Here is a 26,480-nt window from a genome sequence, read left to right as displayed (position 1 = left end):
TCAACTAGGTAAACTTAGTGAGTGAAGTAGGAAGACATCCTATCATTTTAGCCACTTGATGCATATAACGGACCTCACTCACTCTCTCTCTACTCTTTTTCTCCCCTGGCTTAGCCACCACAACCCCTAACAACATCCCACGAATAGACTTTAATGGCTTCCATTTCCTTCTCCACTTCTTCCTCTCTAGTCTTTCATTCCTCTCTCAACCATTCTTCAACTAACGACACCTCCCGTTTTGGACTTTCTCTTAAAAATGGCACGGTTAGTACTTCTACTACTATCACTACTACTTCATCTCTTTTGCTTTATCTGATCTATTACTTCTTCTATCTCTTCTTGTTCAAGTATAATTCATACAAGAATTGCTTTTGATTATTTGCTTTTTTTTTTTGAAAAAAGAGGTGCAATTTGGCGGAACCCTTGAAATTTCAGAATGGGAAACCCTATATTCCAGTTCTTAACGAACAAACACTCCCAAGTTTTTTGACTTCTAATTCAAGATACCCAGAGAGCTTAATCCCCAAAAATGATACAAGACTTCGTATTTTCTCTGGTACCGCAAATCCTGCTCTTTCTCAGGTAATTAGGGTTTTGGTCTAATTGTATAGTTCTTTTTTTTTTTGTGTGGTGCAAATATACTTACTAGTTGTGGAAATATGAGGTATAGATTGATTTGATCTTCTACTTGTTAGAAACTTGATTATGTTATAGGGAATGAATGAGAAGAAATAAGGGCAGGTAAATAATTATTCTTATTGTTTGCAACTTTGGTATGGATTTATATATTGCCAAGTGACCGTGGTCTGAACGCTCTTCATTTTATCTTCTTCGAGCAGTTTTAATTAGAATGTTACTGTGCTGTTTATTTGAAGCTTTTTGTATGAAGCACCCAGACAACGGTATGTTGGATTACCGTAATCTAACCATAAGGATACTATTTTATAGCACTTGGAGAAAAAACAAGGAAGTATTAACTACATTTTGTTTTTGAAGGACTTTTTTGTGACACCCCAAGCCTTAGCAATATCAAAACCGTCCGTGCTTTGACCACCCCCGGCCCAAGCTCCCAGGTATGGAGTTTTGTTCTTGATGAAGGCTCCGCGACCGCACCTAAAAGGCCTTAGTACTTAATAAGCTTGAGCGTGCACCTATACCCCAGGCTCCGGACCCAATAGGCCTCGGTTCTTACTAAGCTTGAGCGTACGCCTATAGCCCAAGCTCCGGACATTCCCGTGAGTGATGTGGGACTATCACATTTATGATGATTGCTGATATACTATACCGATGTAAACTTTGTAGTCCGTAGTTCTTTGGAATTTTATATTTGTATCATATTCATGAAAAACAGATAGCTCAACGGCATAACTAGATATTGAGAATGCCTAGATGTAGAATTGAGAATTAACAACTAATTATAACTATGGAGAGAAGAATTAACCATACAACAGTCCATTAAGGAATCAATGCAGGCCTTTAGACTTAAAATAGGCCACCTTTTTTAAGCATCGGCAGAACCCAGAAGCAGCTAACGTCATGTGAATTTGAGACTTTGAGTAGGTAAATTACAAATTATGTGCCCTTGAAGGATAGTTAAGAACTTTAGATGTTGCATCATGTGGTCATTTATTTCATGAGTTCATGTTTACAATTGTGCCATCAATTAGGTCTCCTTTTATAGTAATAGCAAGCAAATCCTTGATAATGGAGGCTAGTATTGAATGTGCTAGAGGTTGTGATTTCTCATATTCTACATATGATCTTGTATCTAATTAACGATGAACAGAAGCCGAACAATTTGCTGTATTGCTGGAAAGGAAACTCTAGCAACAAGTCTAGAGGGCAACACCCTTCAAGAAGGATCTGCATTCCCTAGGGCATTTACTAATTCTTTAGGTTATTTTTTCCTCCATAGATTTATGTGATACAGGACTTCTTACTTACCGTAGGCGTTGCTAATACTTGCGCATAAAGGGCTTTGTGTTGTTTTGCTGTCTGTGCTTCAATTCTGCACTGCTTTTACGTTCTTGTTTAACCTTTAGTGTTTTCACAATGTTTCTTTCTTCTGATTAACTTTTTCTTTCACCCACATTAGCGTTTTACAATCCAGTTTCATTTGCATAAAACTCTTGTAACAAGATATCATTCCTGACCATCTATTCTTTCTTCCACAGGAAATTGCATGCTACATGGGTTTAGAGCTTGGAAAGATAAAAATAAAACGGTTTGCTGATGGCGAGATTTATGTTCAGTTACAAGAGAGTGTTAGGGGGTGTGATGTATTTCTTGTGCAGCCAACTTGCCCCCCAGCGAATGAGAACCTGATGGAGCTTCTAATAATGATAGACGCTTGTCGGAGAGCCTCAGCTAAGAACATTACTGCTGTGATTCCATATTTTGGATACGCTAGAGCTGACAGAAAGGTAGGTTTGTGTCTCACTATCAATTCATCTTCGCACTAGGTTATTGGCTTATTGTTTCAATAAAAGAAATGGAAAATTGAAGAGTAAGGCTTTGTTCTTCCAAGGAAAACGGCTACTTCTGGTCATAGAAAATGTATATAAATGTGGACACTATATGGAAGCTATTAAGTATTCAGTGACTGACCTGGCAAAAAGGGTTGTTTGTGTGTCATCTTTTATGGTGTGCCATTAACTCATGCAAGATCCTAAGCACTCTCATATGCACAAGAGTTGCTATCTTGTCTTCAAGGCCATCCGATGGGTTCGATAGACAAGTTTTGGAAGTTGATCATCGCCCTATAACATTGAGAAGAAAAGATGATTGACCTACTCTTACCTCTAATCCTCTTCTTATCTCAACTTCTACATATTCAAGAAAACCTAAAGTTTGACTATAATATACCATCCTCGCTTTTTTTTGGCATAAATCAGCAGGCTTTAAGGGACCTGATATCTCTCACAGGAGAGAGCATCAGTCAGGTCTTATAGATGGGGTGAAACATTTTCCTTTCTTTTGCATAAGCAAGGGATTGTATCAACAACTAATTGACATTCAGTTGGTCACCTATAAGTACTGGGCTGAGATGGCCCCATCTTCTTTTCTTATTGATTCCATTTCCATAATTTATGTATGGTCCATCATCTTGTTTTCATTAGGTTTTATGCTTCAAAACATTTCTATGCCTATATTCTTAAGTTCAATAGAAATCTTTAATATATTAATGATTCCTATTTTCTTTAGACACAAGGGCGTGAGTCCATTGCAGCCAAACTCGTAGCAAATCTTATTACTGAAGCAGGTGCAAACCGTGTTCTTGCTTGTGATTTGCATTCTGGGCAATCCATGGGTTACTTTGATATCCCAGTGGATCATGTATATGGTCAGGTAAAAGTGGCTGTTGTTATTTTATTAGTATTTAAATTTTAAAGTAGTTTTCATTCGCGAGATTGATGTATGAGTTACAAACAACTAATAAATCTTAATACCTATTATCTATGTAATATTGACATGTCAAACTGGGAATTTTGCCGTGCCAACATGTTCATACATGGGTGATGGGTATACCAGCCGGATGACAGTGGTACACCTCCAGAAAGAATGAGGCTTAATCACCTATAACCATTTTCCCTCCAACACCCATACGCATCACCTTTGTACTTCGTTTCTTTCTTTTTATTCAACAAACCTTGGGCTAGCTCTACTTTATAGTTTATACAGGCCCAACTCCCTAAACTAACTTTTATCCTACCGAAGCAAGCCAATACCTAATCTTGCCCAGCAGCCTAGGCCTATTAGAAACTCAAAAACTAAAAATAAAATGTTACAAGGTAAAATTATGACAGTTGACCTGGGCTGGTTTAATAACACAAAAAACACACAATTCTAGGCTACAACATTTTCTCAGGTTTTTCATGTCTAGTACCTTGTACCATCGTCCATGTTACATGGCTTATCTCTAATAAACTCCCGTCCTGGTTTTAAAACTATCTTGCAACTTTAGCTATATTTACTCTATGCCCGAAGTTAACGCATCTTTAGTTATATCATGGTACATAACGTACATTTACTTTCATGGTTCGCCATTAAATTAGCAATGCTCTGTGGTTCAAGTTGCTGAGTTAGGTCTCTGAATATAAAATTGCAAATCCCTCAACTAGTATTAAATATCAGCCTATTATCAGGTTGTTTCGACATAGATCCATCAAGCTGTGGTGGCATATTAATTGGTAATTTTAAAATGTCTGTAAGTATGCCATCGGTTCTATTTCACCAGGACATTAAACAAGACAGTTTTGAGCTGTTGCACACTTCCACCTAAAATTTCCAAAAATAACTAGGTAAGTTAGGGGTTCGGCGCTCCTATAAATAAACCTTATTCAAAGTAGGGCAGAAGTCTTTGCCTTTTTACATAATTTTACGTGAATTTGCATCACATAACGACATCAATTTCTTTATTCTGTTGCTGTCTCTATGCATGGAATGGAACACTCTTATTTACCTTGGTGATTTTACTTCATTTGTTGTGAAATGTCTGAAAATAGGATTAAATTAGGCATCAGTGTAGCTTTTGCAGCTAAAGTTGCCAGATTGTTAACAAGAGTTTTGTAATTCACTTTTTCAGTATGTAAATTCTAATATTTTGTTACAATGTCAAATGCTAAATGGTATACTGACATGCTATTGTTTATTTTCTTTTCATGTAGCCTGTAATTCTTGATTACCTAGCCAGCAAGACTATCTGTTCTAATGATTTGGTAGTGGTTTCACCTGATGTCGGAGGCGTTGCTAGAGCTCGTGCATTTGCTAAAAAGTTATCAGATGCACCACTAGCCATCGTGGATAAAAGGCGTCATGGGCACAATGTTGCGGAGGTAAGATTTGATTAAACTGGTTTGCTGATAGTTGTTATGATCTAGTTCACAGATGTTGTTTTGTCTTATACCGTTTTACTTCCACCATAGTAACTTTAGTAAGGTTACTAGGTTCTGCCAAATTGATTAGCCAAATTGATTGGGTTCAGCAATGGGGATTGGTGATCTAGGTCCATGATTTTGATGAGGGTATTCTACTATTTTTGGTTCATTTGGGAAAGAAATATATCCTTAGAAGCATATTGATGTTGTAGGTGAACCCCATAACATCCTATGGGTAACAGTGATAGGAGATTCCAGATTGGTTGTCTCATAGTGTTGGTCGGATATACAAAATTAGGTGCAATATGATTGGGGGAGTATAACTATTACATAGGAATGTGAGCTACAACAACCCAATCTCCATAAGCGGATAATTTAAAGAGACATGTCATCCAGAATGATACAAATAATTCATGTATGAACTAGTAAATAGGCCATTGATGACCCTCCAAAAACACAGTTATTACCACATTTTGTAACTTACGGCGTGGCTTTTATCTAAAGGTTCTTTTCTCTAAAAATAAATAAATAATCAAGTAGATTAGTCTCTTGAGATTCGTAGTTTTGTTTTAGGAAGCGATCACCATTGAAATTTCTTTTTGATTCTCTAATGTAGTAATGTGTAAAGAAACTTAACTTATAGAACCTGTTCCCTGGATGTCATCTAGCTCCTAAATTGTTTTTGTCAATTTTATGTTGCAGGTGATGAATCTAATTGGAGATGTTAAAGGCAAAGTAGCAGTTATGGTGGATGACATGATCGACACTGCTGGTGAGTGTTCTGGACAATTCGCCAATGGAAGAGAATCTTCTTAGCATCCAAACACTTGCTGCTAAATATGTTATATGCTCAAATTGATGTTTAGGGGCATTACTCATTAGTACCAGGGATTTTTTAATATCTTCGTTTGTTGTTAGTTAATTGCACAGTTATCCTTTTCTGGCAGTATTTGGTTAGTACTATTTTATTTCTTTACTATCTGTATGTAGTACTACTTAGGTGTATGTGTCAATTGTCAGTACGTTAATGCGGTTGTATAATTCTATTTCAGGTACCATTTCTAAAGGTGCAGCTCTGTTACATCAAGAAGGGGCAAGAGAAGTATATGCATGCAGCACTCATGCCGTTTTTAGGTATACATACCTTGAATAGATAGTAGATATCCCTTTTACCCTTCCGTATTGTTATTTTGTGAATTCAAACTACCACACGAGGCACAAATGTTATAAAAAGTAATCTATGTCACATGGCACCAATTGATTTGTTGGCATCTGACGTTGGAAAGAAGATAAAAAGAACGGAAGGCGAATTTGAAAAAATGCAAAGAAAAAACTTCAGCAACCCTCTAACAGAACTGTTTGTTAGGGGGGCCAACCGATCTTTTTTAGTATCAAAATTGGGAACCAAGCCGGCGAGTTAGTCAAATTTTGGCGCCATTTAGGAGTTGAGCATACCATCCTAATTTCTAAAAGGAGGCCCTTGTTCGTAGCACAAAAGATTCCCACCATTTATTGTATTTATTTGCACACTGAGATATTTCTAATTCCGGCGGGGCTGAGATATATTCCAAAACCGAAGTTGTTCTATCTATTTCCATGTAGTCAAGTATGAACTTTTTTATATATTGATGGGCAAGAGGCCCCCTCACAAGCAACCAGTTTATGTATCAATACTCATTCATGTGTATTGGTGTCCGGTACCGGTACTTAAGATAAGAACAAAGGCAATGTAAATAGAACAAGAGGAATAAGGTAGTTTGTTATAGGTTGATATCATCATCGAGGGGTAGGTTTTAGTTTTTCAAGTCCATTGCGAGCATAACTCAGTCTTATTCTCTTTTTATTCTTGATGGCAGTCCTCCAGCAATTGAGAGGTTATCGAGCGGTCTTTTTCAAGAAGTAATCATCACAAACACCATACCAGTTCTGGAGCAGAACTATTTCCCACAGCTTACAGTCTTGTCAGTCGCAAACCTCTTGGGCGAGACCATTTGGCGTGTTCATGATGACTGTTCTGTGAGTAGCATTTTTCAGTAAACTTGAATTACTATAAAAATCAATGGCATTATTTTCTGTTTCTATTCTTTATAGTACAGATGCTTGTTCAATTTAATAGCTTCTTCGTTTTCTTTCCTTCATTCTCTCTCTTATCTAGTGCTTTCTATTTATCGATTTCCATTATGACTGAATATATGAGAAGTCCATATAGAGAAATTCATACTTGATCATATTTTAAAAAAAAAAGTCTACTTTTGGGAGTAGATTCATCTTTGTTCTTTACTGATTGTCAGCAGAGTAGCATTGAACCCTGTTCCAGCTTGGGCATTGATTGATCCAATCCATGTGGTGGGTGGGTAGGTGGGTGGGTTGTGTTCTTCCCAGCTCTCTTTTACTATATGTTAAAGACAGACCTGTAAGTAGAGATTGTTTCAGGTAGTTCTTCACAGTTTTTGCCGGAATGTTGTTTCTTTGTTGTGAAGTTTGGGGGAGGAATTTGACTTTTTTTGTGTGTGTGTTCAAGTCTTGTTGGGGTTCTCTCAACTTACCTTTCCCCAGTTAATAGTCGTCAAGATTTTGCCAAGATAGGTGTAACACAGTAACAGTAGAAGGCTAAGCTGGAGAGGAACGGTTACGGGTTTGATTTATTTTCTTGTTTTGATTTGTATGGAAACATTGTCAAGTTCAATGGAATCCATTTGAAAGGCTAAAATTGCAAATCTTGATTTGTGATTACAATTTACTAACTATTTTGCTTCTCCCGGGAGCTGCTACTCTTTTGATTGGGAAGTTTGCAGTTGTCGTATAGATTAGAGAGAATTCTCAATCTTAGGTTGTGTTTGATTTTTCCTTTAATGTCTGAATCTGAATTGACTAAACTGCAGTGTTTGAACCTGAATTGGCTAAACTATTTTAGAAGTTAGATGTTTGTTTTCTAAATTTGAATTACCAAACATTTATACCCCTATTAGATGTTTTTGAAAAGCAAACCCTGAATCCTAATTTTTCACCATGCCTTGTTTATAAAAATAAAACCCTAAATTCTTTCCTCTCTTTCTCATCTCTCTAAGACAGTCCCCTCAAATGGAATATGAATTGGCAATGGAGGTCCGACGAGGTTCAAACCCTCCCTTTTTTTCTCTCTGGAACTCTCATTCTCTCTGTAACAGATTGGGGAAGGGGAACTCTCGCCAAGTCTGGTGAGGGTTCTGTTTCCCTCTCTAGCAATTAGATTTTGTCTCTATCTCTTTCTCCTTCACCTTTAACAGACCGACCAAGTTAGTTCTAATGGTTTTGTACGTCAGTGATGTTTTGTGGTGGCGGTCTCTGGTGGTGGTGACGGTCGGTTTAAGTCGCGGTGGTTGTCTAATTCCTATGGTGGTGGTGGTTGTCTAATTCCTATGGTGGTGGTGCCGATCGGTTTGTGATGGTGGCGGTTGTCTAATTCCTAAGATGGTGGTCTAGTTCCTGTTGTGGGGAGTTTGTACATGGCCAGCGCTTTAGGGAAAGCTAAATAGTTTCCGGAGTATGAAATTTTAAAGGGAATATGCAAAATTGTGAAAAGTTTCCGGGAAAACATATTTTATGGGGAATATGGTTCAAAATAAAAAACCCTCCACCTCACCTCCCTCCACCTCTCTCTCACTCCACCTCACCTCTGTCTCTCCACCTCACCTCTCTCTCTCTCTCCACCTCACCTCTCTCTCACCACCTCACCTCTCTCTCTTCTTCGACTAGGTAGTCGACCGAAAATTTTTCCGACCGGTGACCTAGTCGGAGAAGGGAGAGAGGTGAGGTGGAGAGAGAAGATGAGGTGGAGAGAGAGAGAGGTGAGGTGGAGAGAGAGAAGATGAGGTGGACAGAGAGAGAGAGAGGTGAGGTGGAGAGAGAGTGAGGTGAGGTGAAGGGTTTTTTATTTTTATTTTTATTTCCCTCTAACAACTTACAAAATAAAATTGTCAAACAAAATTGACCAAGTCTTCATACCCCGGAAACTATTTTGCTTTCCCCAAAGAGCTGGCCTTTGTACATGTGTTGGTAGTTGTCTATAGGTGGTAGTCTAGGCGGTCTCAGTGGTGGTGGTGGTCTCAGTGGTGGTGGTGTTGCTAAATAAAATAATATTTCAAAAATTTAATGGAGGTGTAAATGCCATTTACCACTTTTCAGCCGTGAGACTTTTCTGAAAGATATGAGCTACTTTTCAACCAATTCAGACAATGATCGAATTCAGACAACATCTCAGATTTTCTTAAATAGAAATACAAACATCTGAATAAATTCAAATTTCAGATCTGAAAAGTAAAAAAAAGAGAAACAAACATCACCTTTGTTTACACAAATGAAAGAATGCCATAATTTCAAACAGTTTTGTAAAAGGGGAATGCTAAAACCACAAAAGATTTTGACAAAAAAGGTACCCAGCTGATGTGCAATTGTGGATTGAAAGTTTGACTAAATCAAGGCCGTTGAGAGATGAATATCACAACCGCCACACCAGCTGGGTAATTTCTTTTGTCAAAATCTTTTGTGATTCTAGCACTCCCGTTTGTAAAATATGGGTCTTATACCTTCTTTAAATTTGATACTGGTTTTAAAAGTTGTAACGTGTATCTTATGGTTTTCAAGTTTTGTATATCAAAAGTTCTATTCATCCCTCCATATTGGTCCCTCTCGCAGCCCTCTGCTGATGTGGCGACATATCACTGGAGTATATATTATCACCATTCTCTCTCCAATTGCTCTACGCTCAAGTGATATGCCGCCACATCAACAGAGGGCTGAGAGAGGGACTAAAATAGAGGGATAAATAGAATTTCTGTTTGTATATTGTTAATAAGAAAATGAATATCTAAGGAAGTTTAAAATTTTGATAAACAAATGTTTAAAGTCATTTTTATTATATGGCAAAGGGGAGGTCTAAAGCCTCGAGGCAAACTTTCAGCAAAATTTTTAAAAATAAGGAAAAGCTTGGTGTTTTGACATCCTTGGTTCGAAAATGTAATTATAGACTATGAATATTTTGCAATGTAAGTGAGAAAGATTGATTTTATCCCCATCTAATGTAAGTGAGAAAATGTATATAATACCCACCTAGTGGGGTTGGGTTTCATTTGATAAGAAATAATATTCTTGTGAGGAGTGAGATTTTTGATGCATTTTGGCTTACCAAACATCACTAAGTAGCATAAATTCTGTTAATTGCATTATTATTTTTGCGGACCAAACTTAACCTAACATACAAGCAATCAAAAGAAAATGACATGGGATTAGTATTGGTCATTCCTAAATTATGACTCGTGAGTCTATATATAAAGTTGTTGAATCCACTTCTACTACAAGAGATGTGAAGAAATAGATAAAAGTTAGATAAAAGTACAAGATAAAGTTCAACAATTGAGATGTTAGAAGAAACTTAATAGTTATTAGGATAAGAAGATCAGATAGTTGGGACTCTCTCTCTATTACTCTTGATCTGATCAATAGTCATTGAAGAATAGTTGTTATGATTGAAAGACCACATAGTTAAGACTCTCTCTCTATTACTCTTGATATGATTACTAGTCCTTGATGAATAGCTGTTGGGATATCAAGATTAGTTAGTTATGATAGTTTTACGTAATAAAAAGAACAATTGAAGACCTTTTATGACATGATGGAACGAAATGTATAAACTATAATAGGAAACTAAATATCAATCAAGTATGACATCTGTTCGAATAAATTGTATAGTTAAACATTGTTATTTCCTTAACTTTTTAACAAATATTGTTTAAGTATAATTTTATTTATATTAGAGAAATGTCAAAGAAATAAACATATAACACGAAAAAAAAATTGAAGAGAAACATAAACCACCTTGATTGTTAAATAAAATTATAAAATTAAATATTATTAGATTATGTGCCTTTAGATTATCTCAAATATATAATGTTTTACTACGTAGTCATTACCATACATTGATAAGTGCATGCAATACGGATATTCCATGATCGATCCCATAAAAGTGTAAATTCAGGAATATTAAACATGGATAAAAATAAAGTAGCTTCTATAGGCATTAGGCCATATTCTCAAAAAAGAAAACGCCAATGTGCGTATATCATTCTTAAGGCACCTGCGAGTCTTTTGTTCGATTTTGGTTGGATACGGTTTATAGTAAAGATTTATCTCATTTGATTGTATACATTAGTTAACAAAAAAGTATAATTTATCACGTATACTCCCAACGCTTTCTAAGCTGCCGTTTTTGTCGCCGTCGGGAAACATTTTTCTAACGGTTTTTTAGTTCTTCTGTTCGATTTTGGTTGGATACCCGCGAGTTCTTTTGTTTGATTTTGGGTGGGTATAGTTTACTATAACGATTTTATCTTATTTAATGATATTTAACAAAAAAGTAGATCCCGTCGGCAATATTGTTCCTGGTGGCAATTTCTGAGTCGGCATTTTTGTCGTCCGAGAACTCTTGCCAACGGCTTTTTAGTTACTGGTGGCTTAATGTCATGATTGATCCAGTTTGGGGCTTTGGGCATTGATTGATCCAATCGATGTGGTGGGCGTGTGTGGGTCAGTGGGTGGGAGGTAGGGCTGGGAAAACGGCCCGGAAACCCGCGATCCGGCCCGTTCGGCCCGAACCGTGAGAGACCGATAACCGAAGCAGCCCCGAGCCGGGCTAGCCCGGCCCGATATAGCGGGCTAATAGGGCCGGGCTCGGACAGGTTCTCAATTCCGAGTCCCGGCCCGTTAAGCCCGTCCGAGTCCCGGCCCGATGCATAGCCCGACGACCAAGCCCGACGACCGAGCCCGACGACCGAAGCCCGAAATATAGCCCGACAGTGTACCCGTGTAATCCGCGTGTCATTTTCAATCCAACGGCTGAGATAGGGCGCCCCTTCAAATCACATCTCAGCCGTTGGATTAAAACGACCACCCTATAAAAGCCTCACAGCCGAACCCTAAGTCTCCTCTCTCCCTCTCCGCCTCTCTCTCCCTCTCCGCCTCTCTCTCTCTCCTACCACCAGTAGAAACCTTTGACCTGTAACCCTAAAACCGAAAATGGATCTCTTCTCTCCGCCTCTCTCTCTCTACCAGTAACCCCAAAGCCAAAGAAAACCTAAAGCTTCTATACCGAAAACCTAAAGCTTCATCTAAACCGGGTTAGTATCTACAAAGCTTCAACGAAAACCAGTAACCCTAAAGCCAACGAAACATTAAAGTTTTACCTTCATCATCCAACCGATAGGATCGACAAAAATGGTTAGTATCTTCTCTCTACCTTTAGTCTTCTACTGTTTCTAATGATGCATGCGATGTGGGTTTCGAGTTGGACTTTGGAGAAACCGAGAAATGGATCTACTTCTGAGTTCGGACTTGTGATGATGTTCGGTTAAGGTATACGCTGATGATCATTAAGATCAGATGAAGCGGTTAAGCCTTGAACTCATCTTAGATAGGTTTTTTGTTTTTATTTTCTGTTATGATCTTGTTATTTGTTTTTGATTTGTGAAAATTTATAGTATATTGTTATTAGATCTTAGATAGTTAGTTTAATCTTATAATGTTAACAGATCTGTTTGATCAGACAGATCAGAGTTCTAAACCTTTGATCTGTCTGATCAAATAGATCGATTAGGGTCTGTTGTTAATGTAATTTTTTTTTTTTTTTTTTTTTTTTGTGATTGATGAAAGACGATGTAAGATGTACCATGTACAGACACAAAAAATAGTGGATTTTTTTTTTTTTTTTTGTTCTGAAACAGAACACTCATTTGATTAAATATATCAAACTCAAATGAGTGTTCTGTTTCAGAACCGTTAGATCTCTTTGATACAAGATGATAGATCATAGTTCATAGATAATTATCTTAATTTTAGTTCTGAAACAGAACACAAACAATGAGTTTGATCTGTTTAATCAGACAGATCTGAGTCGTCTGACTATCGATCTGTCTGATTAAACAGATCCGAGTGTTCTGTTTTAGAACCATTAAGTAATTAATAATATTTGTAGATCTCTTCTTTTAGAACCATTAGATCCCTTTTTTTTATACAACTTAGTAAGACTAGAATCTAGATCATAGATTAAAGTAGTTTTTTTTCAAACAACTTAGTCAGACATCACAGATCTGAGCCAACATGATGATCTTGCCTTCATTTCTTCTTTTTTTAAAACTATTCTCCTTTTCTTCTTTTCTTCTTTTTTCTAAAACTATTCTCTTTTTCTTTTTTTTTATTTTTGTTAAACTACTACTCTTCTCTGTTTTTTAAAAACAATTGTTCTCTCTGTTTTTAAAAAACAAATCTTCTCTCTATTTTAAAAAAACAAATCTTCTCTATGTTTTTCTTATAAAAGAGTAGTTACAAAAAACAATTCTTTTCTATAAAACAATTCTTCTCTCTGTTTTTAAAAAACAATTCTTCTCTCTGTTTTTAAAAAACAAATCTTCTCTCTGTTTTTTTATAAAACAATTCTTCTCTCTGTTTTTTTATAAAAGAGTTGTTACAAAAAACAATCTTTTTACAAAACAACTCTTTTTTATAAAACAATTCCTCTCTCTGTTTTTACAAAACAATTCTTTTTTATGACAACTCTTTCATGTTAAAGTACTATTCTCTTCTCTTCTCTCTTTTTCTTTCTTCTAAGTTCTTAAACTTGTCTATTTCTGACTTCTATGTTTCTTACCTTCTCTGTAGGACTCAAGATTTCAGACTGGATCACTTGTCATTCCAGTTTTGGATACGGTGTTTAAACACTTAGAAGGACCGAATTGATGAAGAACCTAAATGGTTCTCCCAATTGTGGACACTTCTTTGTTGTTAGAACACTGTAACCAAAGTGGGTGATTCAAGGAAGCTGGTTAGAAATTGAATGTCCGAACGAATATTGATGTTCCTACAAACCGATGATGAAATTTCGTTATCTTAGATCTCTTCACCTGAACTCAGCTTAGTAGAATGACTTTCTATGTTGGCTGTGGTTCTACTTAGGTTGATTTGACGGAGAGTCAGAGTGGTGCTCATGGAGAAATATCTCCTGCTGGTACTGCTGATCCTCCTGTTCCTGGTGTGTCTGCTCCTGCTGGTTCTGCCACAGGCGAAGTAGATGTGCTGACTGGAACGTCAACCTGTTCGAGAGGCAGAACTTCTAAGGTTTGGGACTTTTATTCCTTTCATGATGCTCCTGATCCTAAAAATGGAGGCAAGATCATTAAAATGGCCAAATGTAACTTTTGTGGCATTTCTCGTAATTCGAAATCTTCCAACGGGACAACACATTTCAAGAGACACACATTTAAGTGTGCTAAAGCACTAAAAATCGACTTGACTCAATCAAAGTTGGTACAGGATCCAAACAGTGGAAATATGGGTTCATTTCAGTTTAGTCAAGCGAGAGCTCGCAAAAACACGATCAAGCTTTTAATCCTTCGCGAGTTGCCGATGCAATTTGTGGAGGACCCCTTCTTTCAATTTTATATTACAGATTCCTTCCATCCTGGGTTCAAGTCATTTTCTAGGAGCACTGTTAGAAATGATATCCTTAAATACTTTAAGGAAGAAAAAGATGCACTCAGAAATGTTTTACTTAGTGCTCCTGGTCGAATTGCTCTTACTTCTGATATCTGGTCTTCGAATCAGAGGCTTAGTTACATGTGCATTACAGCGCATTATATTGATGAAATTTGGTGTGTCCAAAAGAGAATCATCTCTTACATTCTCTTGGACAAGTCTCATACGGGAGAGCACATTGCCAACGTTTTGTATGATAAGCTAACTAATGACTGGATGATATCTGGCAAAGTGTTTTCCTTGTCAATGGATAATGCAAGTGCAAATACTGTGTCTGTTTCTCGTTTAATCGAGTTAATGCCTCATTTACCTTTGAGAGGTGAATTATTTCACGTTCGATGTTGCTGTCATATCTTGAACTTGGTTGTTCAGGATGGTTTTAAAGTTCCCCAGTTTAAAGAAATGCTTACACGGTTGAAAGGTTGTCTTGAATATATCTCTGCATCGGAGACTCGAAATGCACAATTTCGAACACATTGTGAATCAAAAAACTATTCTCCTAAAAAATTGCAGTTAGATGTAAAACATCGTTGGAATTCAACCTATCTTATGTTGAGAAGTGCCCTTCCGTTTAACGATCCGATTGACTCGTTCTTATCTGATCGATCTCCGCCTTTTGTCTTATCGAGTAGTGATTGGCAGCACGCCAATTTGTTGTACAAGTTTTTGAAGCCTTTTTATGAGGCAACCAACTTCTTTTCTGGTGTTGATTATGTGACTTCTAACTCCGTCTTGGAGTATTTGGTTGATATTGGGATGGTATTTTTAGATAATCGGCACGATCCTATGTTTGCGGGCATTATTCATTTCATGGAGGCTAAATTTTGCAAGTATTGGGGTGAAACTCCCGTATTGTTTGGTGTTGCATGTATTTTAGATCCAAGGATCAAAATGAAAGTTCATATGCTCTTAACCGAACTTGAGAATTGTTTCGATACTTCGGCTCATGTTATCAAGTGTTCTACCGAGCAATCTGCCACCATGATCGGCAAGTTACGTGAATTATTTAAAGAGTATACGGCTGATTTGAGTGTGCCTACATCCGTTTCTTCGTCGTCTACTGTTGATCAACCTCAGAGTGAGCTCGATGGACCGTCTAGGCGTGGTGCTTTTTGGAGAAGTATTAAGAGAGTCCGAAAGGATCCTATAGCTACCGCTTCCGAAGAAATATCTAGATATGAGTCTGAGCCAGATCCTGCGGTCGATAATATTGAAAAGTTCGATGTTTTGGGTTGGTGGAGTGAGAATGAGAAGAGGTATCCGATTTTGTCCCGAATAGCACGTGATGTTCTTGCTGTCCCGGTTTCGACTGTTGCATCCGAGTCGGCTTTCTCTTTAGGTAAAAGAATTTTGGGGGACTATCGGAGTAGCCTAACTCCGGAAATGTTAGAGTGTTGTGTTTGTCTTAAGGATTGGTGGAAACATGAGCTTAATGTTACTTTGAAGGAGTTTGATCCGTTAAACGACGGGTTTCCCGAACCAACTCCTAGTCCTAGCATTTCTCAAGTTCAATTGCTCGGTTAATGAATGACGGAGAGAAATGTAACTTTTTGTTTATATTTTGGACTTTTTGTTATTAATGTTGGAGGGAAATGTACTTTTTGTTATTAAAATCGGTGATTATGTAGTTTTGTTTATGATATAATCTGATAATCATATATATAATGGTTGGTATTTTAATTAATTATTGTTTTTTTATTAAATTATTGTTTTATTATTAAATTATTATTTATTTTATTTTTTTAATAATTCCATAAAACCCGAGCCCGCCCGACCCGAGCCCGTTGAAACCCGTTCGGGTAGCCGGGCTCGGACGGGCTACGGGCACTTAAAGTCTTCGATTAGCCCGGCCCGATCCGCCCGGCTCACTACCTCGGGCTCGCATAAGCCGAGCCCGATCCGCCCGAGCCCGGCACTTGGTAGCCCGAGCCCGACCGAGCCCGCCCGATTCCCACCCCTAGTGGGAGGAGAAGACTTATTTTTGTGGTGGCCGAGATTATGCAAATGTAGTGTAACAGTAGTAGGCTAAGCTGAAGAGAAATACTTTTATGGGTTTGATCTATTAATTTTCTTGTTTTGATTTGTATGGAAACATTGTCAAGTTAAACCAAATCCATTTGAAAGGCTAATCTTTCAAATCTTGATTTGTGATTACTAACTATATTGCTTCTCCTTGGAGCTGCAACTCTTTTGATTGGGAAGTTTGCATTTTTTATTGGGTTTAGGATTCGTTCGATAAAAAATAACATTTTTCTAGGAATGCGATTTTTGTATACCAACCATCACTAAGACTTAAGTAGCATAAATTCTGGTAATTGCATACTATTTTCGCGACCAAACATAGCCTAATGTATGAACAATCACAGGAAATTAACATGGTATTAGTTTTGGTCATTCCTAAATTATGACCGGAGTCTATATATAATCTTGTTGAATCCACTTCTAATACGAGAGATGTGCATAAATAGATAAAAGTTAGCTAAAAATACAAGCTAAAGTTCAAAGATTGAGATGTTAGAAGAAACTTAGTTTATACTACATTGGAAAATAATGATATAAAAGTCCCAACAATTACATTTAAGGCGTGCACGAGTTTTTTGTTTCGATTTTGGGTGGATTAGTTTATAGCAGATGTTTATCTTATTTAACTATATACACTAGTTAACAAACAAGTAGGCTAAATGTACAGCTCTACAACTTGTTCAATTTAATAGCTTCTTCGATTTTGGCGTGTTGATGATGATTGTTCTCTGAGTAGCATTTTTCAGTAAACTTGAATTACTATCAAAATCTCAATCTTATTATACACAAACGAGAAAAAAAATTAATTTCCGATTAGTTTTGTAAGACATGGAACTAATACCCTCCTTAATTTTCAATACATTTGATAATGGTTGTAAAAGTATTTATATAGAAATTTGTATGGTTGTCAAGTTTTGTATATTGTTAATAGGAAAATGAATATTTAAGGAAGTCTCAAATTTTGTAATCTATTATGGACAAATATTTGAAAACCATATTTATTTTATGGTAGTTAACACTAAAGTGATGGTTAGTATATGGCAAAGGGGAGTTGTAAAAAACCAGATGCCTGGAGCCAAATTTGTGGCAACATTTTGAAACTATGATGAAAAGCTTGGTATATTGACATCCTTGGTTCGAGAATGTAATCACGGACAATGGATACTTTGCAATGTGATTTCTTCTAATCGCAATGCTTAAATGTAATGTTTGGTTATGATATGAATGATAAAGATTGATTTTATCCGCATCAAATGTAAGTGATGATTTCGAGAGAAACATATAAAATTCCTTCATTAAGAAATAACATTCTTCTTAAGAATACAATTTTTCATGCACTTTCGATACCAAACATCACAAAGTAGCACAATTTCTGGTAATTTTGTTTTCGTGGGCCAAATGTAACCTACTAATATTTGCCACGTAAAGAGTATGAGCAATCACAAGAAATATATTGGTGCTCGTTCTTAAATTATGACTTGAAGTTTATATATAAGTTTGTTGCATGAACATATGCTATTAGAGTCTTTCAACGAAAAAAGAACTTCTGCTGTCAATGTGCAGAAATAGATAAAAGTTACTAAAAAATAAGACGATATTTGTTCAACAATTGGGATGTTAGAAGAAACTTAATAGTTGTTATGATAAGAGGATTAGTTAGTTAAGACTTTCTTCTATGTTGCCATTGATTTGATTTTACACTGTTTGGTAAGGTAAAAAATGTGAGAAAGTCGTTTTTTGATAGAAAAAAAAGTTAGAAAATAGGTTCAGAATTTTTCTCGCCATAAAAAATTGGAAAACGGCTTTCTCAACCAAGTTCTAAGATTCAATCTAAGAAATATAAACCAATTCCAAATTTCCTAATTAGGATTCAATCGGGGTATCCTAATTGATATGAGATCAATCCAATCCCAGCTTTCACAAGTATCCCAAGAAAGTATTGGTTACAAGATTTCAAAATTAACCCCAAAATAAGTGACAAAAAAGGAAATTTGGCCGGCCGACGACCATCGCCGGGGAAGACAATGAGGTGGCGCTAAGATTATGTGGCAGAGAGAGGTTTTGAGATAGAAGAGAGAGAAATGATGACTGATTAACAGAGTTATAACGGAAACTCAGAAAGAGGATCATCTGAGTATTTTTGATAAAGTAGGGGAGTAGGTAGGAAGCCGGTCACAAAATTTAGGGCTATTGGGGAAATAACCCTTAATTGTAATACTAATATTTTCAATTACTCCTTCGTCATAGAACTAAGTTGGTGGCTGAGGATTTGGAGAATAGTGACGAGGCCCTTCGCCTACAAGGCTAAAGTAGCAAGGTTTGTGACATGTTATAATGTAGGTAACTCACAAAATCTGACCAACCCACTCCATCAACCAATGTGCAACAAAGTTGATCCTCGATCCAAGAAAAGAGATCGAGAGGATATTTCCATGAATGATTTGTTACGAACTTGCAATGGTATGATGAAATACAAAAAGAAAATCAATCAAGAGATGATATAGTAGTAAAGAAGAAAAGAGTTCCAGTCAATTAATGTACCATCTATTAATCGACTAATATCGCGTGATTTCGTGACTGTAGTAGTGGAGTTTTTTTTATGTTACCCGACTATTTTGCTTTTCCCTTGAGCTGCAAGTTTGCAACTCATTTGATAGGGAAGTTCGCACTTTTTTAGTTACATTGGAAAGGAAAACTCCCAGTTTTAGTATATCTGAACAAAAAAAAAAATCGATTATTTTCGTAAAATATGGATCTAATGCCCTCTTTAAATTTCGATATAGCAGTTTCAATGAATATAAAATTTCTATGGTTATCAATTTTTATATATCGCTAATAGGAAAATGAATATTTGAGAAAGTTTAAAATTTCGATAATTTATTATGGAAGAAGGATTTTTTTTGTTAAAAGAATTACGGAAGAAGGATGAAAAATCATTTCTAGGGTATGGTACTTAAAAATAAAGTGATAGTTATATGGCAAAAGTATAATAAAATCAGTATAAATTGTAGCAAAATTTTAAAAATAGAATTTCTAGGATGAGCAGTCTGATGTATTGACATCTTTGGTTCCAAATCCTTGTTTCTCACAACAAATGAATAACACAAGAAATTGGGTTGAACACTCAATTTTAAACTCTTTTTAATCAAAAAGACAAGTTATATAATTCCTTTGGTTAAAACCCAAATAAATTAAATTTTTCTTTTTGTTAAAAAACTAAATATTTTTCTTTTGCTTGGTTAACCTAATATTGATATGAAGTTGTTGCTAATCGTTGCAAGGTGTTGCAAAGTGGCTGCAAGGTGATGCAAAACAGTTGCAAAATAAATAAAAAAAACACCTAAGAAGTTAAAGACTAAAAAAAAGTTTACTGATCATTTTTCACAAAAAAAAAATTATAGAGAGTTTTGACCAAAATTCTCGTTAGTAAAAGCCACACAAAAGAGAATAAGGAAAATTTACCCTAAAGCCACACTTAGAGCGAAAAAGGAATTTAATTACGAGAATACTTTGCAATGTGGTCCTTGTAATTGAAATGCCTAAAGGTAAGAATAAAATTGATAGAGATTGATTTTTTTCGCATCTAATTAGAGTGATGATTCCTCGAAAAATGGATTAAAAAATCCACCGACCCAGTGGGTCTAGGAAACTTTCGAGAAGAAATTACATTCTTTTCGAGAATGAGATTCTTGATGCACTTTCGTATATTACACACGTTAATGCAGTTTCTGGTAATCACATTTTACTTTCATGGACCAAACATGAGCTACTGCCACATAAAGAGTACGAGCAATAACAAAAATTGACACGTGATATTGGTTTCCGTCATTTATAATTATGAGTTGAAGTTCAAATATAAAAGTGTAGAATCCACTTTTTTTTTTTTTTTTTTTGTTGAACAAAAATATATATACAGTTAGCTAACAAAATAAGATAAAGTTAAATAGTTGAGTCTTTCAACAAAAAGAAAAGTTAAATAGTTGAGATAATGGAAGAAACTGAATAAACATCGTCACGATGAAGTTAATTTTCCAAAAAAAGAAAAACTATTGATTGTTTTGCTAACTTTTGGTAGAAAATTCTTACATCATAGTTTCCACAATTACAAAATGACGCGTTTAGGTGGATTACCTAGACTCCATACCTTTAATATGAATTAATTATAATCTTTCTACCAAGTTATTAGAAAAGTACAAAATAATACTTGAACTTCCTCATTTGTATTGAATTAAATCTTGTTTTATACTTATTAAGACCTTTAGTGTCCAATCTGTTTCAACTTCATTATTATTAGATATAGTCCACCATTCTATTTGAAATTGACTTTTGTCTTCATGCAAATAAATTTATATAATAAGACATATATTAGAGTATCTCCATGCCCGATAGAGAAGAGAAGAAGATGAATGAGAAGAATAAGATGAATGAGGTGAATGAGAACGACAAACATGAAGGTAGGGAAAGGAAACAGAAGAAAAAAAATATGGTATAAAATTAAATACTATTATTATGTGGTGGGTGGGTTTTATCGTGAAGTTCGGGGAAGGAAAAAGTTTTTTTTTGTGTTCAAGTCTTGTTGTGGTTCTCTCGACTTCCCTTTTCCCGGTTAAGTCCTTGAGATTTTGCCAAGATAGTGTCACTGTGGTAGGCTAAGCTGAGAAGATTACTTTTAGGTCATGATTGGCGTGCAGGAATGGCGTGGGAAAGGGGTAAGAGCAAACCCAGGAGAGGTGGGTTTGTGATTCTCATTCCCCTGGAATCACATAATATTTATTGACAAATGTATCCTTAACAAAATATTGAATTACCAATTTTATTTTTTTTGTAGGATTTGGTATTAATATGTACTATTTAGGTTTATGAACAAAATTTAATTTTAGATAAATTTCTATTTAGGTTTACGAACAAAATTTTATTTTAGATAAATTTTTGTTAAGGCATTTATTTACTATCTTTAAATTATAACCCTTTGGTGTATCGTGTTATTATTTCGTATCTACGAATTTGAATAAATAATACTGATTTTAATATATAACAAAGTTGATGCGTATTTTATGTAGTTTAAGTCAAGGTAAAAGTGAACTTTTACAAATATTTACATTCCTATTTCTATACGAACCAAACACCTAATTAGGAATATGTCAGGAATCAAATTCCCATTCCTAGTCGAACCAAACATCAAACTACAGGAATCTGATTCCAGGAATCACGTTACGGGAATGTGATTCCCAGGAATCACATTCCATTCCCGCGCACCAAACATGGCCTTATGGGTTTGATCTATTTTCTTGTTTTGATTTGTATTAAAACATTGTCAAGTTAAACCAAATCCATTTGAAAAGCTAATCTTGCAAATCTTGATTCGTGATCACTAACTATTTTGTTTCTCTCGGAGCTGCAACTCTTTTGTTTGGGAAGTTTGCATTTTCATATAGATTAGAGAGGAGAATTCTCAATCTTAGTACGCACAAACGAAAAAAAAACTTGATTTTCAATTTTGTTTTGTAAAATATGGATCTAATGCCTTCTTTAAATTTGGATAAATTTGATAACTATTGTAATGTATAGAAATGTCTATGATTGTCAAGTTTTGTATATTGTTAATTAATAGGAAAATGAACACTTTAGGAAGTTCAAAATTTTGATAGTCTACTATCGACGAATGGTTTTGATAGTCTACTATGGATGAATGGTTGAAATCACTTTTATTCCATGGTAGTTAACAATAAAGTGATGGTTATGTGGCAAAGAGGAGTTTTAAAAAGCCACTGCCCCAAGGCAAATTTGTAGCTCTTCAACAAAAAAAAGGAGCAAATTTGTAGCAAAATTTGGGAAAAAGAACTCCTGTGATGAAAAGATTGGTCTATTGACATCCCTGGATGGAAAATGTGATCATAGACAACAAATACTTTGCAATGTGATTTCTTTTAATCGCAATGCCTAAATGTATTGTTTGGTTATGATATTGGTTTTATCCACATCTAATTATGATTTGGAGTCTATATACAAGGTTGTTGAATCCACTTCTACTACAAGAGATGTGCAGAAATAGATAAAAGTTAGCTAAAAATACAAGATAAAGTTCAACCGATTGAGATGTTAGAAGAAACTTAAATTACCGAGGAATTTTGACTGATCATTCCTAAATTATGACTTGGAGTGTGTATACAAGGTTGTTGAATCCACTTCTACTTAGGGAGCTGAATACTACAAAAAATTGACTGATCATTTTCACCAAAAAATTGTAAGGAATTTTGACGAAGTTTCTCATGAGTAAAAGTCACATAGAAGAGGATAAGGAAAATTCACTCTAAACCCACACTTGGCACTCAGAGAGTAATTTAATTACGGAGGATACTTTGCAATGTCATTCTTTGTACTTGAAATGCTTAAAGGTAGGAATAAAATTGATAAAGAATGTGATTCTTGATGCATTTTTGTATATTACACAATTCTTAGTCTTGCTGGTCATATATAGTTGATAGTTCTTATTCTTATTGTTTACTTATACTTTGCATCCTTCAGAGTTGCTATATTGAGATCAGGTGATAGCTCAACATGATCGAACTCTTATAGTCTGACCCTTGCCAATTTTCTTTTCCTATAATTTGTTAATTTAACAAAGTACAAAAGTTATTTCAAGTGTATAAAATCTAATATGTTTTAATTTCACTTTATATTCCTACTTCTCAAAGAATAGAATTACTATAAATCAATGACATTATTTTCTGTTTCTATTCTTTGAAGCACAAATGCTTGTTTAATTTAATAGTTTTTTCTTTCCCTTAATAGTTTTTCTTTTTTGCTTTATTTTCTGATTCTATTCTTTCAGTAAACTTTTTTGTTTTATTTATTAATTTCCATTATGACTGATGATAGAGAAGCCATATATATAGAGAGATCCATATTCAATCATATTTAAAGAAATGTCTACTTTTGGGAGTAGATTCATCTTGGTTCTTTACTGATTGTTTAGCAGAGTAGCATTGAACCCTGTTCCAGCTTGGGTATTGATTGATCCAATCCATGTGGTGGGTGGGCGGGTTGTGTTCTTCCCAGCTCTCTTTTACTATACTATATGTTAAAGACAGACTTGTAAGTAGAGATTGTTTCTAGTTCAACAAAAAAAAAAGTAGAGATTGTTTCAGATAGTTTCTTCACAATTTTTCCTAGAATGTTGTTTCTTTGTTGTGAAATTTGGGGAGGAGAAGACTTCTGTTTGTGGTTCTCTCAAACCAGTTAATAGTAGTGGAGATTTTGCGAATAATAGTGTAACAGTAGTAGGCTAAGGTGTTGTTTGTTTTTTATTTGTGTCTGAATCTGAATTGGCTGAATCTGAATTAGCTGAATCTGAATTGGCTGAATCTGAATTAGCTGAATCTGAATTAGCTGAATCTGAATTGGCTGAATCTGAATTAGTCAAATTATTTAAGAAGTTAGATGTTTGTTTTCTAAATCTGAATTACTATGTCTGAATTAGAATTTTGACATTTATGCCCTCATTTCATCTTTTTAACCCAATAACCCTAATTTTGCAAGTTTATTTGTCTCCTTCTATTCCTGCCCAAAAAAAAACCCTAAGTTTAGAGAAACATCTTCTCCACTTTCCTGCTCTTTCTCTCTCTTCTACCATTAGCTAACAGGTAGGAGTCTCTCTCTCTGTCTCTCTCTGTCTCTCTCTCTCTCTCTTCCCTAAAAAAACCCTAATTTCAGAGAGAAACATCTTCGTGGTCGGGGGTGCTATGGTGTTTGTCGTGATTTGATTTGGTGGTGGCTAGTTCTTGGTGGCTAGTTCTTGGTGGCGATCTGTATAGTGGTGGTGGCTAGTTCTTGGTGGCGATTTGTATAGTGGTGGTGGCGGCTGGTTTATTGAAGTGGTGGTTTGTGTAGGTGGTGGTTTATTGAAGTGGTGGTTTGTGTAGGTGGTGGCGGCTGGTTTATTGTTAGTGGTGGTTCTGTGGTTAGTGGTGGTTTTGTGGTTAGAAGTGGTTATGTGGTGGTGGTTAGTGGTTCTGTGGTGGATGGTGGTGGAGATGGTGGTGATGGTGGTGGTGATGGTGGTGGAGATGGTGGTGATGGTGGTGGAGATGGTGGTTCTGGTGGAATTTTTTTTTAATTCATGGGGTTATTGGTGTAAATTGAACATAATTCAGATTTTGGCAATGATTTCAGACTTCTTTTGAAGTCTGAAAAATGTGGGCATTTTTTCAGCCAATTCAGACATTGAGTTAATTCAGCTAACAATTCAGATTTTCCAAAATAAGAAAAACAAACGTCTGAAAATAAATAAAAACAAACAGCACCTAAGATTAATGCTGAATACTTTTATGGGTTTGATCTATTAATTTTCTTGTTTTGATTTGTATGGAAACATTGTCAAGTTAAACCAAATCAATTGGAAAGGATAATCTTGCAAATCTTGATTTGTGATTACTAACTTTTTGCTTCTCCTGGAGCTGCAACCCTTTTGCTTGGGAAGTCTGCATTTTTCGTATAAGATTAGAGAAGAGAATCTCAATCTTAGTATACAGAAACGAGAAAAAAAAATTTAATTTCCGATTAGTTTGCGGTTTAGTGAGAATCCGTTTCCAATTTAACAAAGATAAAAAGAACAAAAGGCAAATTTGGAAAAATGCAAAGAAAAGAATGACTTTAGCTTTTTATCAAAAATGGGGACCAAACTGCCGAGTTAGTCAAATTTTGTGGCCATTTAGGAGTTGAGCATATCATCCTAATTCGTAGAAGGAGGCTCTTGTTCGTAGCACAAAAAATTTCCACCATTTATGTAAATTCATTGTATTTATTTGCACACTGAGATATTTCTAATTCCGGCGGGGGCGGAGTTGAGTTATATTCAGAAACAGAAATTTTTTGATCTATTTCCATGTAGTAAAGTATGAATTCTTTTTATATGTTGATGGGCAAGAGGCTCCCTCACAACCAGCCAGTTTATGTATCACTATTATGGGCGAAAGTTTTGTAAATTGTGAATAGGAAAATGAACATTTGAGAAAGTTCAAAATTTTGATAATCTATTATGGGCGAAAGTTTTGTTTATTGTTACTTAGAAGATTCTTGAACGATAAGATTTTGGTACAAAATTCACAATTTTGATAATCTATTTTGGCGAAGGTGAGTTTTGTAGGCGTCCCTAGCAAGTGTTAAAGGCGCCTCAAGGCGAATTTGTGGCAAAATGTTGAAAAATAATCCTGTGATGAAAAGTCTAATATATAAACATCCATGTTTCCGGAATGTAATTATCGAGGATACTTTGTAATGTGATTATTTCTAATCGCAATGCCTAAATGTATTGTTTGGTTAGGAATAAGATTGATTTTGTCGGCATCTTATTCAAGTGATGATCCTTAAAGGGAAATGGATAAAAGAACCCACCCAGTGGATTTATGATCTCTTTGTGCAGAAATAACATTCTTACGAGGAATGTGATTCTTGATATAATTTTGTATCCCAATCGACATTAAGTAACATAATTTTTTGTTAGCATTCTATTTTCGCGCTAAACACAACCTAACTATATTTGCCCCATCAAGAGTATGAGCATCACACGAAATTGACATGTGAAGTTGGTTTTAGTCGTTCCTAAATTATGACTTGAAGTCTATGTATAAGGCTGTTGAATCCACTTATACAACAAGAGATGTGCAAAATAAATTGAAGTTAGCTAAAGAGTTTCATAAAAAAAATTAGCAAAAGGAAAAGATAAAACTCAACAACTGAGATGTTAGAAGGAACTTAATAAAAAGTGATAGGTGCAAATCTATTGATTGTTATGAAGTAATTGATATAAAATCTCCATATTAAAAGGGTGGAAGGAAGTAATACAATTTAGTCAAAAATTGTTGACCAGACCTATCCAGCAAGTTCCCATCTAAAAATTCTTCAATAATCAAATTAAGGAGTATATGTAATCCATAAAAGAGGATAGGGCATTATTAAATTTATAAACTATAATCCCAAACCAAAGTCAATCAAGTTTTTCATTTGTTCAAATAAATTATA

At 35.4% G+C, this 26,480-nt stretch overlaps 1 protein-coding gene across 3 annotated transcripts; it reads left to right on the top strand.

Moving 5' to 3' along the window:
• Positions 1 to 28: 28 nt before the first annotated feature.
• Positions 29 to 23,495, top strand: LOC147560055 (ribose-phosphate pyrophosphokinase 1). 3 transcript variants are annotated; one of them, XM_086662067.1, is made up of 9 exons: positions 29 to 264; positions 403 to 582; positions 2,175 to 2,423; positions 3,205 to 3,348; positions 4,668 to 4,835; positions 5,580 to 5,649; positions 5,930 to 6,011; positions 6,734 to 6,893; positions 7,169 to 7,587. In XM_086662067.1, exons 1-9 carry the CDS (start codon positions 154 to 156, stop codon positions 7,208 to 7,210), a joined length of 1,206 nt encoding a protein of 401 aa, XP_086518193.1. In that variant the 5' UTR covers positions 29 to 153; the 3' UTR covers positions 7,211 to 7,587. The 3 variants fall into 3 exon arrangements, with proteins under 3 accessions (XP_086518193.1, XP_086518194.1, XP_086518195.1); XM_086662068.1 differs by lacking the exon at positions 7,169 to 7,587 and adding an exon at positions 23,437 to 23,495 and having other exon boundaries at positions 35 to 264; XM_086662069.1 differs by having other exon boundaries at positions 35 to 264; positions 7,172 to 7,587.
• Positions 23,496 to 26,480: the final 2,985 nt, after the last annotated feature.

This window comes from Eschscholzia californica, unplaced genomic scaffold (assembly GCF_041429995.1).
Source record: "Eschscholzia californica isolate CP2 unplaced genomic scaffold, dmEscCali1.0.p SCAF_2, whole genome shotgun sequence".
NCBI classification, from domain to species: domain Eukaryota; kingdom Viridiplantae; phylum Streptophyta; class Magnoliopsida; order Ranunculales; family Papaveraceae; genus Eschscholzia; species Eschscholzia californica.
Note: the sequence above shows the minus strand (reverse complement) of the source record. Positions and strands in the feature narration are given on the sequence as shown.